This window comes from Equus przewalskii, chromosome 15, assembly GCF_037783145.1.
Source record: "Equus przewalskii isolate Varuska chromosome 15, EquPr2, whole genome shotgun sequence".
NCBI lineage: Eukaryota > Metazoa > Chordata > Mammalia > Perissodactyla > Equidae > Equus > Equus przewalskii.
Window position 1 is genome coordinate 38564382 of NC_091845.1, and position 15484 is coordinate 38579865.

Below are 15484 nucleotides of genomic sequence, written 5' to 3' on the forward strand. Positions count from 1 at the left end.
CAAGGCTTCATAGGAGAGGGTGGTTCTCACCTCCACACCCCAGGGTTAGGACCCACACCCACAGCTCCTAACTATGCTCTGCCCAGTTTGGTGTCTGGGAGGTTCCTCTTTGGGTACAATACTGGGTTGGGGCTTAGTTGGCACAATAACCCTTTGGGTAGGGTTTAGTTGACACAATACAGGGTATGGAAGTATAGAGAAGATCCATAGGCAAACCCTCCAGTCTAGCCCTCCCCTGGCCTGGGTCCCCAGAGCTGGTGACCTCTTGGCTGAGGCCTACCCCACAGTCCTCGCCTGCCTTCCCTCTATCCGCTGAGATCTGGCCCCCAGCTTCTTTGGCCACTGAAGCAGCTTAATGAGTCCAGGTCACGTGGGCTGTGCTGCTGCCTGTGGGGAGGGCCCCAGCCCCCACTGGCCACCCAACCAGGCCCTGACGTCAGCGACATTAACCATCCACCAGGCTTGTCTAATCTCTGGTCGGTGGCTGGGCCACGTTAGTCCCACCAGAACCAGAGCTGAAGGCTGTGAGGGCCCTTAGGGACACCTTGAGGTTGCAGGTCAGGCAGGGATGGTGGTGGCTGGAGGTGCTCACAGTAAATGCCCTCTACCCACAAGACTAGGGTGTGGCCACTGTGCCTACTCTGGATTAGCTCTCTCTGATCCTCTGCCCTGGACTGTGAATTAAGCATTGGGTACCCATTGATCCTGCTCCTTAGGCTGCAATTACACTGGTATGGTGAGTGGAGCTGAGAAGACTTCTGGCTTGGAGACTCAGGGCCCCCTCCCATACTTGCTGGCATGGATAGGGCAGCTTAAAGCCAGGTAGCATCCCCAGCCCAGGGGATCCAGGAATACAGGTCCTGAATCCCAGATCCTGTGGTCAGAACTATGTGTGGGAGAGGACTTCCTAGAGGGTGGGGTCCAGCCCCTGCATGGCGTTTGGGCTTCTCTCTGCCCCTTGCCCAGGAAGGCTGGGGAGCTCATTACCTTTCTTCCAAGACAAGGTGGCTATGTGGAAGACCCCATTAGCCTCCCTCCCCTGACAGATTCCTCCCTCTCAAGCCTACCACCTTCAGCTCCTCAAAGCCTTCTGTCTTCTGGCTTGCCTCCCTCATTAAATCCCGCTTTCACTCTCCCCTGCCCCACCTTGCTCCAGTAAACTGCTCAGGCAGAGGGTTGTTAGTAAAGAAGAGCAGCCCCAGCTCAGCCAGGCCCAAGATCACTCAGCGGGGGCCCTGAACCACTAGCCCAAGCCCTATCCTTCCTTCAGGCCTCGGATCAGCACCAGCATGGCTGCCCACATGTGTCCTGGGCTCCCTAAGGCATCCAGTGTCCTCGCCACCGCCCTGTGCTCAGGCCTTGGCACCCTCACTCTCCCCTCTCTAGCCCCCCTCAGGCTTACAGCTCCACCCTCCACCTGGACATTGAGGATTCTGCCCACATGCTGCCTTCTGCCCAGCCCCAAGTATCTATCTGCCTCCTGAACATCTCCCCCAAGTGGCCACAGGTCCAGAAAACTCAGTCCGTCTAATACTCATCTGTGGTCCCAGCTTAGTCAACTGCACAGATCCAGACCCTTGTCGCTGAGTCCTTCCTTGCAGATCCTGGCCCCATGGGGTAATGAGGACATATGTCTCTTCCTCATGGACCCCTCAGCCCCACTCCTCTCCTCCCCCATGCCTGCTCACACTGGCCCCCAGGAAAAATGTGTACTCCTATAAATATGTTTTTATGAAAAGTTTTAATGATTATTTTTTCCATAAGCAGATTTGGAAAATATTATTGATGATTTATTTTCATTAAAGCCAGGAAAATAAAATTATAAATTCTGTTTTAGGTATAAATAAAATATTTAAGCTTAAAATGATATTGTGAGTTTTAATGTACCTACTTTCAATTTTTCAATGTTTTTTCAACTACTTTAATGTTCTGTAAAAACATTAACCATTGAAAATACATAAAAACAAGTCTAGGAGTGGACATTTTTCCTCTTGCTTCAGGCTCCAAGATGGCTTGACAGGGCTCTCTTTGATCTTGTCTTTATTTAAAATTTTGATATTTTGTTCCTCATGGATTTCCTTTGCAATAATTTTGATTTTTAGGAGTATTGCATTAACATATTATTTATCTTGATTACTGAATTTTTTGGCACAACCTTAAATTTTGTACCAGAAGTGAGGTCCTCATTTGCCTCACCCTGATCCCAGCCCTGCAGTTATGTCCTAGCTTCAAGGGCTTCCAAGACCCATTGTCTTCTGGAGGAAGCCCAGGCCCTCAGGCTGGCATTTGGCACCTGCCCATTGTCTCCCCACCCCATGTCCCCCTTCCCTGCTCCTTCTCCGCTGAACTGTGGCCCGTGTTCCTGGGCATTACACATTCTACTGTCCCCACCAGACTGAACTTCCACCTCAAAACTCCCTCTTGATCCAAGACTGTCCCTGTGAACATCTCCCATGGCTCCTTTCCCCCTCATTCCTCCTCAAGAGACACAAGTTGGTCCCATGGCCCCAAGAGTGCCCCCTGCCATGTCAGGCCAGGTGCTTCTCCCTGGAAGGGACTATCTTCCCACTCATGTCCAGCCCAGCACTGGGCACTGAATATTTAAATGCCCGCGACTCGCGATAATTAATGCTCTCCCCTCTCCCCAAGAAAGGACAGCTGGGCCCTGATGTAAAGGTTTATTACAGAGTCCGTGCATCCAGCTAAGTGGAGGGCAAATGGTGCCTGGCCTTGCTAGATGAAGCTCTTTGTCCTCACCTGCAGCACAGACTCCAGCCCACCGGCATCCGAAAGGACTCAGTGCCTGATGAGGAAGCAGGGAGCAGGGATGTGGGGCATGGGCCTTTGTCCCTGATGGTTCAGGCATGGCCCTCAGTTTTTCCTGCCAGGTAATGGGCCCTGAGTGGAAAGGGTGAAAGAAGCTGCTGGCAGGGACAAGAGGGTCACCTAGGTTTGCTTATGACCTCACCTGCGGTAGACCCCTCTGGGCACAACCTAGGCATCCATCCTGTCCCAAATCCTCTGCCTGGGGCTGATCGATGGGAGCTGAACTCTGCCCCCAGCCACCCCTCAGGACAGCTCGACTATTGGCCATAGCTGGTGTCAACAGTACCCTCCCTCAACAGACCATGCCCTTGACCTGAGGGCCTGGAGTACTGTGGGTGGCTGGGTAAGGTAGAACATGGATCTGGTGTCCAAGGACGGACAGAGGGGGAAGAGCTTGTGGGGGAAGGGGCTAGGGGGTTACTCTAAACCTGGAATGTGGGGAAGAGTCCAGCTTGAGTCTCTCCCTAGCACCTAGGGGCTCCCAGGCCTACCCCTACTCATTAATTCATCTATGTAGGAGCTGCACAGGCCAGAGCTGGCTTGGACTTTGGACCCCTGAAGTTGCTGAGAAGGACAGTCACTGGCCACTGGGTAGACAGGTGTCAGACTTGTCACATGGAGGTGGTAAGGCTGGTATGGGCTGATGGTAGGCAACAGGACTGCGTGGAGGAGGGATCTCTGCCTGCCCCACTGCCCTTCATGAAACTCTGGGAGGGAGGGCTATTTGCTGAGCCCAGACCCACCAGGTGAGTCACGGGCGAGAGCTGTAGGAGACTGGTCGGTCCTGCACTGCTGAGTCACTGTGAGCTCTGGCACCCCAAGTCTTGCCTGTTCCTAGCTGGGGCTGGCTGTGGTGGGTCCTGGAGGCTAGTGCAGCCAGGCCACGAAGGGCAGCGCTGGGGTTGGGGGCAGTGGACTCTAGGAGACCTGGGAGCCATAGGGGAGGCTCCGGGCTTTGGGTCTGTGGCTGGTGGGGCCACAGGCTGGGGCCCAGGAGTCCTGGGAAGCTGATAGGGTCCTGTGGGCTGGGGCTACAAGGCGGCTAGGGCTAAAAGGTCTCAGGGACACAAATGAGTTCAGGCACCTGTGAAGAGAAAAGGAACCATGTCAACATCCTTGAGCCCCAAAATAATTTGGCTTAGGCTGAGAGACATGTGGAGGTGGGTTTGGAAGCAGTGACACCTGGGGATCTGGGCGGGGTCAAGAGACATTAAGTAGGTGGGACTTGTGACCCAGGGGAGGGACCTGTGGCAGTGGGGTGGAACCTGAGGAACCAGGGTGGGGCCTAGAAGCAGTAGAGTCCAGGCAGTGCTGTGAGTCTGGAGAGCTGGGGCGAGGTCTGCTGTAGTGATGTGGGGTGGGGAGCTGAGGACCGGGCTTGGGGTACTGAGACAAAGGGGCACGACAGGGAGCATCCGGGCCCGCGAGGGGCCCACCTCAGAAGAGGCCGCAATCTTTCAGGTTCTCCTTGATGATGATGTCGGTGACAGCGTCGAAGACAAACTTGACGTTCTGCGTGTCGGTGGCGCACGTCATATGGGAATAGATCTCCTTCACGTCGCGTCGCATGTTGAGCTCGAGGAACTGCACCTTGATGTAGTTGCCCGCGTCCTCGTAGGTGTTGGGCCCTGGCGGGGGAGGGGGCTATCACTCCCTGCGGATCCTTCCCGCAGCGCCGCGCGGGGAGCGCAGGCCGAGGTCGAGCGTGGGGTTGGGGCGCCGCCTGGCGGCCGGGCCGGGGGGGGCGGTCTCACCGTTGTAGTCCGGGAAGCAGATGCTGAGGTGCGCCTTTTTTATCTTCTCCGAGAAAACGTCCTTCTTGTTGAGGAAGAGCACGATGGACGTGGTGGCGAAGTAGCGGTGGTTGCAGATGCTGTTGAACAGGTGCAGGCTCTCGTGCATGCGGTTCTGAGGAGGGCAGAGGCTGTCAGGCACCACGGGGAGAGATGGGCAGCTGCCCCCCGCGCGGCCTCGGCCGACGAGCCGACCCCTCCTCTCTGGGCTCTGGGGCAGCCGGGGCCTCCCCTCTCTGACAGCCCCAAGTCTTCCAGGGTCCCCCTCAGTGGGGCTGCTGGCTGCCTCCTCTCCTGCTTCAGACAGCTCTGGAACGAATATCCCCTCGCAGACGCTCCGGCTTCCGCAACACTGTCTCCCGCCTCCCCCCTCAACACACGGGCCCTGCTTGGCACTCACCACTTCATCATCCTCCACTAGCACCATGTCGTAGGCGCTCAGTGCCGCGATGAAGATGATGCAGGTCACACCCTCGAAGCAGTGGATCCACTTCTTGCGCTCCGAGCGCTGTCCACCAACATCGAACATCCTGCCAGGCCATTGGCGCCTGAACCCACGCATCCAGGCCTCTGGACGTGCCCACAGGCATCCCCTCGCCTCCTAATGCCGGCTGGGGGGTGCTCAGAGGGGATTGGCATCTGAAGGGCCGGGCCTTTCCGTGGGCAGGGTGTCTCAGAAGGGGCAGGGTCTCTAGTAGGGACGGGGCCTCGGGGCGGTAAACTCGTGGGCAGGCCCCGGGAGTGAGAGCGAGGGTGGTTGTACCGGAAGTTGAGGTCCTTGAAGGAGAACTGCGTCTCAATGATGCCCGTGGTCTTGACACGCGAGCGCAGCACGTCCTGCTCAGTGGGCACATAGCCCGGGGTTACCAGGCGCTCCAGGTCGGAGAGGTAGCTGCGGGAGACCCCGGGGTGTGGGTGGGGTTGGGTGGAGGGGGTGTGACAGGACCCTGCCCGCACCCCCGTGCCCTGCCTGTGCGCTCACTAGCCAGCGGAGTCGTTGAGCTGGTACTCCGAGGCGCGATCGAAACAGGCCTGAATACCCGAGTCCTTCCACAGTCGCTGGATGATGTCCGACATCTCTTTGGGCATCGTGCCCTCTTCGATGGTGTCTGCCATGTGCATCAGCTTCCGGGCATCGTCCTGGGGTCAGGGCGGGAGTGGTTGGTGTGACCGTGGGCCCAGCCCTGGGCCTCGAGTACCCAGAGGCCCTGCTCAGCCCGCCTCCTGGCACACCTGGCGCGCAGAGTCTCCGTATTGGATGTTGAGCGTAGTCATGGCGCGCACGATGGCCAGGATGGACTGCAGCGTGTTGCCGTAGATGATGGCAATGAACTCGAGGCACTCTTCCAGCGAGTACCCATCCTGGTGGATAATCCTGCGGCCGAGGTGAACCGGGTCAGCGACTCATGGGCGGCTGGGGAAGGACAGGCCCCATTCACGCACCCATCCCCAGGGTCCTGGGACGGGCAGGGGTACTCACTTCATCTGCTTGACAATGGTGCTCTTCCCGGACTCACCTGCACCTGGAAGGGAAGCCCCGGTGCCTCAGAGCCACGCTGACCGCACCTCCCCCAATTCCACCCGCCCGCCCCCACCCCCTCCCCGGGAAGCCCGGAAGATGGCTAGGGGGACACAGGGCTTAAGCCCAACCCCCAGTCCCACCTGTTTTCCCCCCACCCCTCAAAGATTCTGATACCCTGGCAGAAAAACTTTTGTAAATATCAGGAGTGACGGAGAGGGGCTGACGAGGGACATCAGCGACCTCAACTGTGCTGGCGAGCCTCGAAGATGCTGATATACGAAGTCTTTATTAGTCTGAGACCAAAATAAAGACAAACTGGAACGCCACCTTGTGAAGAGTTCTTGTACTGCACGCACGAGATTATTTGAGCTGGGTCAACCCCTGCTTTTCATCTGAGGTGGGAGGGGAGTGTCTCCAAGAGGCTCAAAGGGAATTAGCACCTTTGGGTCGGGGAGAGGACAGAGTTGACAGCCCCTCTGAGCCTGCTCTCGCGAGGGCGTTGGGCGTAGTTAATGGGATTTCTGGTTTAGCTTCTCTGTCTTCCCCAGGATAGTCTGTCTTGGTCCCTCTGCCCACATCCAGCTGCCTGACTGGACCCTGGAGAGCCTGCGGGGGAGCCTGCACTACCCTCTCAAAGCAGCTCCTTCTTCCCTTTGGGGCGAGGCAGTGGCCTCGAGGCACTGGGTCAGCCTCATCTCCCCTCACTACCCATGGGACCAGGGACATGGCTTTCTCTATCCCCCAATGGGCATTAGTACCCCTCTACCCCCTTTAGCTGCTTTGCAGGTCTCCCAACAATAAAACGCTGGAAGCTGAGGGTCATTGTCTGTGGATCTGAGCAGTCCTAGAGGCTACCCACTCCCAGGAGCACCGTGACCTTGTCCTTCCCAAGGGAGCAGCCCTATTGTGGGGCTACCAAGGAGACCCCTCATTTCTGAGCCCTTCCCAGAAGGCCCATCAAGTGGAAGGCTGAAGCTTGAGGGAGCCCAGCCAGGGTACAAGTGTGCCTCATACACACATCTGCACAAAAATGTGGTTGGCACACACTTCTCCCGAGGGGAGGTTGCCTGAGGGAGGGCCCTCTGGAGAGGGGTCTGTGGGACACCCAGCCTTGGGGAACAGGAGTATTGCCTATCAGGCCAAGCCCTGCCAGGGCTCCCACTCTGTTCCCTGCCTTGTTGCAGGATCATTCTTCTTCCCAGTTTACCCCTGCTTCACAGAAGGGCCACCTGCCTGCCCCCGGGCCTATGCCCTGGTGGCAATGGCCCCACTTGGGCCCACACCCCTACCCAGAAGCAGAAGTTTCACGGTTCGAGCATCCTTCTCAGCATCTTCTTTCAGCTTCTTTTCCAGCTCCCTTGAGTGCTTCTCCTCCGCACTGGCCCCAGCTCCCATGGTTCCAGCAGCAGGTGAAGGAACACGGTGGTCAGGTGGCTCTTCTGGATGGAGGGGATCCCCAGAGCCAGGCTCAGGTCAGCCTCTGGCCTCCCCAGACACCCTTCTGGCCCTAGGACTGGCAACCAACTGGCTCTCCACAGACCTGTGCGGGCCCTGGTGGGGCTGCTTAGTGGGATTTGGGAGCTGGAGGTACCCCAGAGCCAATCAGGGACAAGGACAGGTGAATCCAGCTCAGCCCCCAGCCCTTCTAATCAGGCTGGCATGGCCCCAATCCCTCAACTGCTGACTCTGCACTCCCCTCTACCCGCCCAACACTCCAGGAAAGATCCTGGAGACAGTCCAGCCCCTACCCTAGAGCAGGGAGATAAGTTTGGTAGGGTCCAGCCTCAGAAAGGGGAAGATAGGGCCTCGAGCCCCAGGAGCCGGGACAATAGAGGGTGGGGCTGGCAGCGGGGAGTAGAGGCCCCCTACCCAGCACTGGGCTCAGCACTGCTCCTTAGCTTGTTGTAAGCTCACACTGGCCCTGAGGGGTGGGTGCCCCATCATCAGCTCCATTTTACTGATGAGGAAGTGGAGGCTCAGAGAGTCACACAGCGGGAGGTGATTGAAAAGGGCTGGGTGACTCTGGGCCAGGGTTCCATGGTCTGCAGGGAGTCAAGAGGAAAAAGTGGACCCTACATTTGCCCGGTACCAAGGGCTGGATCTGACCTGGGCAGGGCCTCTACATGCCTCCATGATTCCAATGAGCTTGGGTGGGCGTGCATGTCTGCTGTGTGCCTGGCTGTGTGTGTCTATCCTTTCCTGGCACCAACCAAGGCTATGACATGACACGTATTTGTCAGTATATACTTGTGTGTACACGTTTGTGTGTTTGTGCTTTTGTGAGTGCATGTTTATGTACACGTGTGCAAGTGTGCGCAAATGTGTAGATGTACTTTTGTGAATTTCTCTTCATGTGTACAGTGTTCATATGTGTTCATTGCTGTGCTTGTGTGGATTAACATGTGTGCATATGTGTGTGTGAATGTACACCTGCATGTACACATGCAATGTGTGTTGGTGCACGCTGGCCTGTGTTTGTGCCTGTGTGCATGTACATTTATGTATGTGTATGCCTGTATGTGTACACACTTGTGTGCGCCTGTGCCTGTGTGTACATGTGTACTCAAGTGCAACAAAGTCTCTGATCTGCAGAGGTGGTCAGGCTCTTCAAGAGAATGTTTTGCAGGTCTGTTGTCAGATGGGGAAACTGAGTTCCAGAGCGGGTTTGGTGTTCTCAGGGGCATGGAGGGGTGGAGCTCATCTACCCTGTTCCTGTTCTGTCCCCAGTGGGTACTTGGGACCTGCCTAGGTGTATCTCTAGGGCACGTCTGCCTCAGTATCAAGGGTCTGTGTGTGGGCTCAGATGGGACAGGGTGGGCTGCCGGGCAGAAGTGGTTCCATTGAGCCACAGTGTTGAGCTCCCAGGCTCTGGAGGTTTCCCACCTCCCATCAGAGGCCCTCCCTGGGCTCTCAGGGCCTCCTGGCTGGACTCCCTCCTGGAAACCTGGCTGCCTTTTAGTACTCAACTCTGTTGCATACCCAAGAGACCACGAGGGGGTGCCAGGGCCCCAGTTAACTGAGCATTGAAGACTGTCCCTAAACATGTGGGAAGTGGATACCGGCTCCTACTATTGGCTGGTGGCTTCACTATCTACCCTGTTGGATGAGAGGGATCTGTCCAGGAGCAACAGATCATTTGTGTCACTTTCAGCCTTCAGGTTCCATCCATCCTCCACCTCCCACATTGCAAGTGGGCCCTGGGGGTCTCTGCAGCCCCTTAGATACTCGAGGGGTTTGGGGTGGTACAGGAGCCCAGGATTGCTAAACCAGCAAAAACCTGGTTTCTATATATTGGGTTTATTTAAAGTAGTCAGGCCAATCCACTGCCTCCCAGTCTCCACCTGGCTCCTCTTACCTGCCAGGTATAGCCCTAAGCCCTGCTAGATCCCTGACCTCCCCAGCTCTTAGCTTCCCCTGCCAAGGCTTGACTCATTAATTTGGTCCAGGGCCCCCAGCCCCACTTCCTTCTCTCCTGCAGCTCCCCATCTCTCCTCCTTGCCTTCCCCACTTCTGGACATTTGCTCATGCTGGGCCCTCTGCTGAGAGCTGGCTGGAAGGAGGCAGGAAGAATGGGAATTTTATCGACTCTCAGGGCGGAGGAAGCTGGACTGTGAGGGCTGTGGCTTTGTCTTGCCAGTTCTGAGTCTTTAGTGCCCAGGACAAGGCCAGACACAAAGCCAGGTGAGAAAGCAGCATTGAATAATGATCAAACAGTTGAATGAGTGAATGAAAGTGAATGGAATGAGTGAATGAGTGAAGAGGTGTGGGAACTGGTGGCCAGGCCACATGGTGGGGAGATCAGGAGAGACAGAATCTGGGCACAGGCTGGACCCCCATCCTCCCTCCTCTGCCAAGGAGAAAAGCCAAAGTCCAGTCCCAGAGCCAGTGTTTATTAGCAAGATGGAACCCAAGGGCAGCTGTGGCCTGAGCAGCAGAGGGCCACCAGGAGCCCCTACCCACCTACCCAACTGCCCCCCAGAGCTATTTACACCCATCACCTGAAGTGGTGGGCAGAAGGGAACCCTGAAGAGCTGCTGCAGGCCCCAAGCCTCCACCATGCCCCGCTCCCCCAGCCCTTCCTGCTCCTGGCCTCTCTGCTATTCTCCCAGGCCCTGGGTCACAGTGGCCCAGAAAAAGCAGAGGTAGAGTGGCCAGGAAGGGAGGGAGGAGGGGCTGGAGGTGCTGCAGCACCCAGGTGGGGCTCTTCTCCTGTCCCCAATAAATACAGAATAAATACCCGGGAAGGGGCTGGCCTTGACTGAGTGCCCCCCTCCCAGGCAGGGGCTGGCATCCTGTGACCACCTCTTCTTCCCTTCTCTGAGTGCATCTGAGCCCCCACCCCCCACCCCGAGTCTCTGAAGCAGTCCTCGCATCCACATCTATGCCAGCGGCACAGGTTGACAGCACACATTGACAAAGGTGTACAGTCCATGCCGCATCCAGGTAGAGCTTGCTCCCTCCGTGTCCTGTAGATCCCAGTGGTGGTGTCGAGCAGGTAGACTCCCAGCTGAGTCTAGGGACTGTGTAGTCCTGGCCTGGCCCTGCCAACTGGCTGGGCCTGGTTTGGTGGGCTCTGTTTTCTGCCATCTCTGACCAGCATGGGTTTAAGTTCTGGGTGATGCTGCCGCTGAGGCAGGCTATATACAACCCACCAATAAATACTGTCTTTGCAGGGGCAGGGTGTGTATAGAATATAGATATTTTATATATTTATATATATTTATATATATATATCTTTTATATTAAAAGAGACAAGGGCTAGGCTGGCCCATGGCAGGGCGCAGACAGCTGGCCTCATGTGTCCGGCGGGTGGTGGCGGCGGTTCCGGGGCTTTTTCTGGTCCTGGGGTTCAGGAGGCCGGGGTGCCCCTGGGGCATCCCTGGGGCTGGGGGGCACGTGGCGCCAGTAGCCCTGGCAGTACTGGTGGATGAGGCCCACTTCTGGCTGGGCCAGCAGCTGGGCCAGCTCCTGGTAAGGGGGCGTGGGGAGGCCAGCGCCTGCAGGTGGAGGGGCGCTCACAGCTGGTGGTGGGAAGAGGGCAGCATGGACAGCGTCCCGGCCCAGTACATGCAGCTGCACTCGTGTGACGACATGCTTGAAGTTGTTCTCGGTGGCTGTGCAGGAGTAGAGGCCGCGGTCCCCGAGCTGCAGGGCACGAAGCAGCAAGCCCTGCTCTGTGCGCAGGAAGCGGTCCTCTGCACGGATCTGCAGGGGTAGGGGGCGGGGGCTCAGGGACTGTTTGACCACTCTGCTGCCGCAGCCAGCTCCCTGATCAGACCACCTTTGTGGCCAATCCATGTAGGGGTACCCATGTGGAATTTCCATATACCAAGAAAAACCACATAACATTTGAAGAAGGCACCAATACACATTTCCATTTCAGGAGGGATGACCATAAGGGGATTCTGTACAATGAGAGAATTTTGGAGCATATACACAGAACTTCTATTTAATGAGAATACTCAATTGGGGCACCCTCATGGAGTTTCCATATAAAAAGGGATGCCTTGGAAGTGTTCCCTTAAAATGAGGGCTACCCCACAGAATGTCCATATACTGGAACTCAACCAAGTGATGTTTCCACACAACGAGGTGTACTTCCAGTGGAGAACACACCTGGAATTTTCATGTAAAGAGGCATGCCTATAAATGGTTTTCATATACCATGGAAACTCGACAGCGTTTCCATATAACTAGTCGCCCAAATGATTTCCATGTAGGGAAAGGAGTTTGGAGGGGCTTTCTTAGAACGAGGGCTTCCCCAGATTGGCCCCTATGCCACATTCCACCCACGTGGAATTTCTACTGTACAAGGGACGCCTGCATCCACAGCGAGGACTGTGGGGCACAGGAAATCACCTCACGACGCCGGTCACTGGGATCTCGCTGGAACAGCCACTTAACAGTTGCCTGGGGTGAGCGGGGCTGGCACTCAAGGAAGGCTGCACTGCCCGCCACACCATACTGCACCGACTCCACGGCATTCTTGTTGGCTGTAGAACAAGAGGGCGCTGTGGGGAAGCAGCATTGCCTCTGGGCAGACTGCAGGCTAGCAAGGGGCAGCACTGAGGAGCGCATACAGGACACCCATTCATAAAGGCAGGGCTGGCCATCAGGCATCCACTTCTTGAGGGGGTGGCTAGGGACATCCTATCTCCAAAACCCTGAGCCCCCTCACCCCTATGAACCATGGGAGAATCCTTCCAGTGGGGGACCCTGCGAGCAGCTGGGTGGGCTGCCGAGGGCTCCACACTGTGATGCACAGCACACTCACCATTGGAGTTGAACCCACGGCACTGCCTGATGGGGTTCCCGTGCCGGACGTCCTGCCGGCGGCTCCGCCTGGTGAGGATAGCTCCTGAAGGAGTATTCTCAAGGAAGCTTCCCCCCAGGTGCCTGTACCCCTAAGACTCGAGGGTAGGATGTCTCACCCATAGACTTCCCCCGGGTAATATCACCTCCATCTCCAAACACCCAGGACAGGGCCCTGCATCTGGTGGCTAAAGTTCCAAGGATCTGGGGGTCCACACCTCTTGGAGGATGCTGTGTAGCGGGAACAGGCCTGGCCATCCCAGGCGCAGTAGGGGTCCCGGGCGAGGCAGCAGTCGGCACAAGCAGCCCCATAAGCCTGGCAGCGGTGTAGGCTCAGGTGTGTGACACCCACGGCTGAGGCCACGTACAGTTGTTGCTGGAGGTGGGGGTAGGGGATCGTCAATTCCTAGGCCCCACAGTCAGCCCCCATCAGGAGCCAGTTGGGCTGGGTTCCTTCCCTTCCTATTCTGTGCCTCAGTTTCCCTATCGCTGTGCTAAGGGCATGACCCCAAGGCGAAGCAAACTGCAATGCCACCCCCAGCCCACCTCGCCAAAACTCACTCTCTTGGAAGAGATGGTCATGGTCTTAACGGGTGCTGGATCCTGGAAGAATATAAGGGTCAGCTTGGGACCCTGGGGGTCTCCTGCCTGCCCTGACCTTGAAATCTGAGGTCAGGAGCTGGTACTGAGGAGGGCCAGGGTGAGGAAGACAGGACTGGATCGTGTCACACCCACCTTGAAGACCTCCACCTCCTCCAGCATGAGCTCCTCCATCTCCTGGTCATCCTTGGGCAGCACAATGACCTTCTGCACTGTCCCGCGGTCTGGAACGGGCCGAGCAGGGCCTCAGTGGGGCTGAGGACGCTGGGGAAGGGGCACCAGCCTCAGGCCCTTCCCCCACCAGGGCACCCCCACCCCCCCCGGAGGGCAGTGGAGAAGGAGCTCTGTGCCAGGGTTGAAGAGTTTCCCACCAGGATGAGGGGAAGAGGTCTGAGAGGAGTGGCCCAGGATTAGGGGGTCACAGCCAGGGTCTGCCCCTCCCACCCCAGACCCTCATTTGGGCACTGCTGAGAACAGGACACTGGAGGTATTCCTCTGTGTTGAGCGAGGCTGGAACCGAGGTGGCTGCACTAGCAAGTGTGCACCTGAGAGCATGTGTGTCAGTATTTGGATCAATGTATCCTGGAGGTGTCTGCCATCTGTCCCCCCTTTCCTGACCATACAAGGGTCCCCAGGTGCCCAGTGTCCCTGCTCTCCCAGCCCCCAAGGATGGCGGTGGGAGTTTCCCCATCCCCTAGTCTGTTATCCTGGCAATAGGGAGAAGGCTCCAAAGGACGAAGGTGGCAGAGTTGACCTTGACAAGCCTGTAGCAACCCCCAGCAAGGCAGGTCCCAGCCCCATGGATCAGCACCCTCCACCCAGTGGGCCCAGCGTGGGAGGGGCTGGGAGCAGCAGTGGGTACCTGTGCCCAGGAAAAGCACCTCATAGCGCCCATCAGCTGCATCCACCTGGTCCACAGCAACAGTGGTGAGCCGGTAGGGAGCACCTGTGCGGACCACCAGGGGCCTCCGCTGCAGAGGGTACACAGCCTGGTACATGAGTGGGTGGCTGCGCATGAAGTTGATGACTTCATCAGGATAGTCCTTGGTGGACTTCATGGATGGTGTGAAGGTTCCGCCAGGGCACTGCAGGCAGGTGATGAGCATCAGGCCCAGGCCACCTGGGCATGGCTCGCTGGACCCATTAGCTTCAGGAGAAACCTCTGCTCTCTGTCCCCACTACCTCCACCTGCTCTGCTCCTCAGAACCCCCATCCAGGCTTTTGTCTTACACCCAGTCTCTACAGGTCCTCCTTCAGCCAAAGTCCCAAGGTCCCACATGGCCAAATACCATGGTCACTTCCCTGGCCTCATGTGCCATGACCTTGTGGCAGTGCTCAGCAGAGCTGACCACTCCCTTTCCACGTCATCATCCCCACCCAGTTGTCTCCTTCCTCTCTGGCTATTCCTCCAGTCTCCTCCCCGCCCCCCACCCCCGCTCAGTGGGACTGCAGGCCCTAGTTCCTTTAACACCCTAGGCATGCTCTACTCCTTCCCCGATGCTGTTCCCTCTGCCTGCTCCCCACCCCTGCCAGCCTAACTCCAGCCCATCCTTCCAGCCTCCAAGTTCATCTCTGGGGGGAAGCCTTCCCTGACCTCTGCTGAGACAACCTTCCTGCTCCCAGCCCTGACCACATGGAGTAGTAACTGCCCACTGTGTTTGATCAGATCATGTTGCTCTCCTGCTTACTCCTGCAGTGGCCCATGTCACACCAAGATCAAGTGGATCACCTCCCACCCTGCCCTGCTCACCCTCACCTCCCTGCCTACTGTTAGCCAGCTATGCTGACATCCAGCCTGCCCCACAGCTCTGCCATGAAGACTCTTCCCTCCAACTTTCAGCTCCCAAACAGCAGCCTGAGGGAGCAGCCTGTCACACCCAGCCCACCATCTTTGTTTCAGGATCCTGGCTGGGTCCCTTCACAGCCTTACCCTGTGTGTAAATGGTGTTTTTTGTGTTTGTGTGTGTTTTTTTTTAATTTCAGCTTTATTGAGGGTAAATCGTGGGTTTATATGTGTGTATGGTCCACCTCTCCCTCCTAGCTGTGAGCTCCATGATGGTGGGGCCCATGTCTGCAAAGGGCCTGGCCCAGAGCAGGCCTCGTGGAAGGAGAGGAAGGGGAGAGGCGGAGTGAGTGGGGTCCTCACCGTGCCGGGCCGTGGGTAGGGCATCTTCCCTGAGAAGGGCATCCACTGGTAGTTGGGGCCCTCTTTGTGGGCAAAGGGCCCATTGAAGACCATGCGAATGTCAGCCATGGAGTAGACACACACAGCAGAGCCTCGGAATACGGAGCTGCGGGTAGGACAGGCTGCTGCTGTGAGTAGGGCAGACCTTTGGCCCAGGGTCCCTCCCCAGCCTGCTCCCACCCCACAGCTCGCCATCAGGCTGGGGTCCTCCACGAGTCATAGCCCCCCAACCCAGCCACCCTCCAC

The 15484-nt window shown here is 57.2% G+C and overlaps 2 protein-coding genes and 1 long non-coding RNA gene across 7 annotated transcripts in view; 1 reads left to right on the top strand and 2 right to left on the bottom strand.

The window, feature by feature from the left end:
* Positions 1 to 2664: 2664 nt before the first annotated feature.
* Positions 2665 to 7934, bottom strand: GNAT1 (G protein subunit alpha transducin 1). Its single transcript, XM_008529797.2, has 9 exons — positions 7431 to 7934; positions 6100 to 6142; positions 5853 to 5994; positions 5602 to 5759; positions 5383 to 5511; positions 5020 to 5149; positions 4581 to 4734; positions 4263 to 4454; positions 2665 to 3910 (listed from the first exon to the last, which is right to left on the bottom strand). Exons 1-8 carry the CDS (start codon positions 7534 to 7536, stop codon positions 4264 to 4266), a joined length of 1053 nt encoding a protein of 350 aa, XP_008528019.2. The 5' UTR covers positions 7537 to 7934; the 3' UTR covers positions 2665 to 3910; position 4263.
* LOC139075930 (uncharacterized) lies at positions 3402 to 6467 on the top strand. 4 transcript variants are annotated; one of them, XR_011526924.1, is made up of 5 exons: positions 3402 to 3572; positions 4288 to 4440; positions 4634 to 4710; positions 4878 to 6005; positions 6306 to 6467. It is a non-coding gene; the product is annotated as an uncharacterized lncRNA (long non-coding RNA). The 4 variants fall into 4 exon arrangements; XR_011526927.1 differs by lacking the exon at positions 3402 to 3572 and adding an exon at positions 4112 to 4163; XR_011526926.1 differs by lacking the exons at positions 3402 to 3572; positions 4878 to 6005; positions 6306 to 6467 and adding an exon at positions 4063 to 4139 and having other exon boundaries at positions 4634 to 4770.
* Positions 7935 to 10010: 2076 nt separating the features above from the next.
* The window catches only part of SEMA3F (semaphorin 3F), a 29377-nt gene continuing 23903 nt past the window's right edge, over positions 10011 to 15484 (bottom strand). For both annotated transcript variants that reach the window (XM_008529796.2, XM_008529794.2), the window contains 8 exons: positions 15200 to 15344; positions 13916 to 14138; positions 13189 to 13277; positions 13015 to 13056; positions 12672 to 12829; positions 12416 to 12483; positions 12001 to 12134; positions 10011 to 11346 (listed from right to left, as the gene is read on the bottom strand). In XM_008529796.2, coding sequence (XP_008528018.1) covers positions 10936 to 11346; positions 12001 to 12134; positions 12416 to 12483; positions 12672 to 12829; positions 13015 to 13056; positions 13189 to 13277; positions 13916 to 14138; positions 15200 to 15344 — 1270 coding nt within the window. In that variant the 3' untranslated portion in view covers positions 10011 to 10935. The remainder of the gene's footprint in view (positions 11347 to 12000; positions 12135 to 12415; positions 12484 to 12671; positions 12830 to 13014; positions 13057 to 13188; positions 13278 to 13915; positions 14139 to 15199; positions 15345 to 15484) is intronic.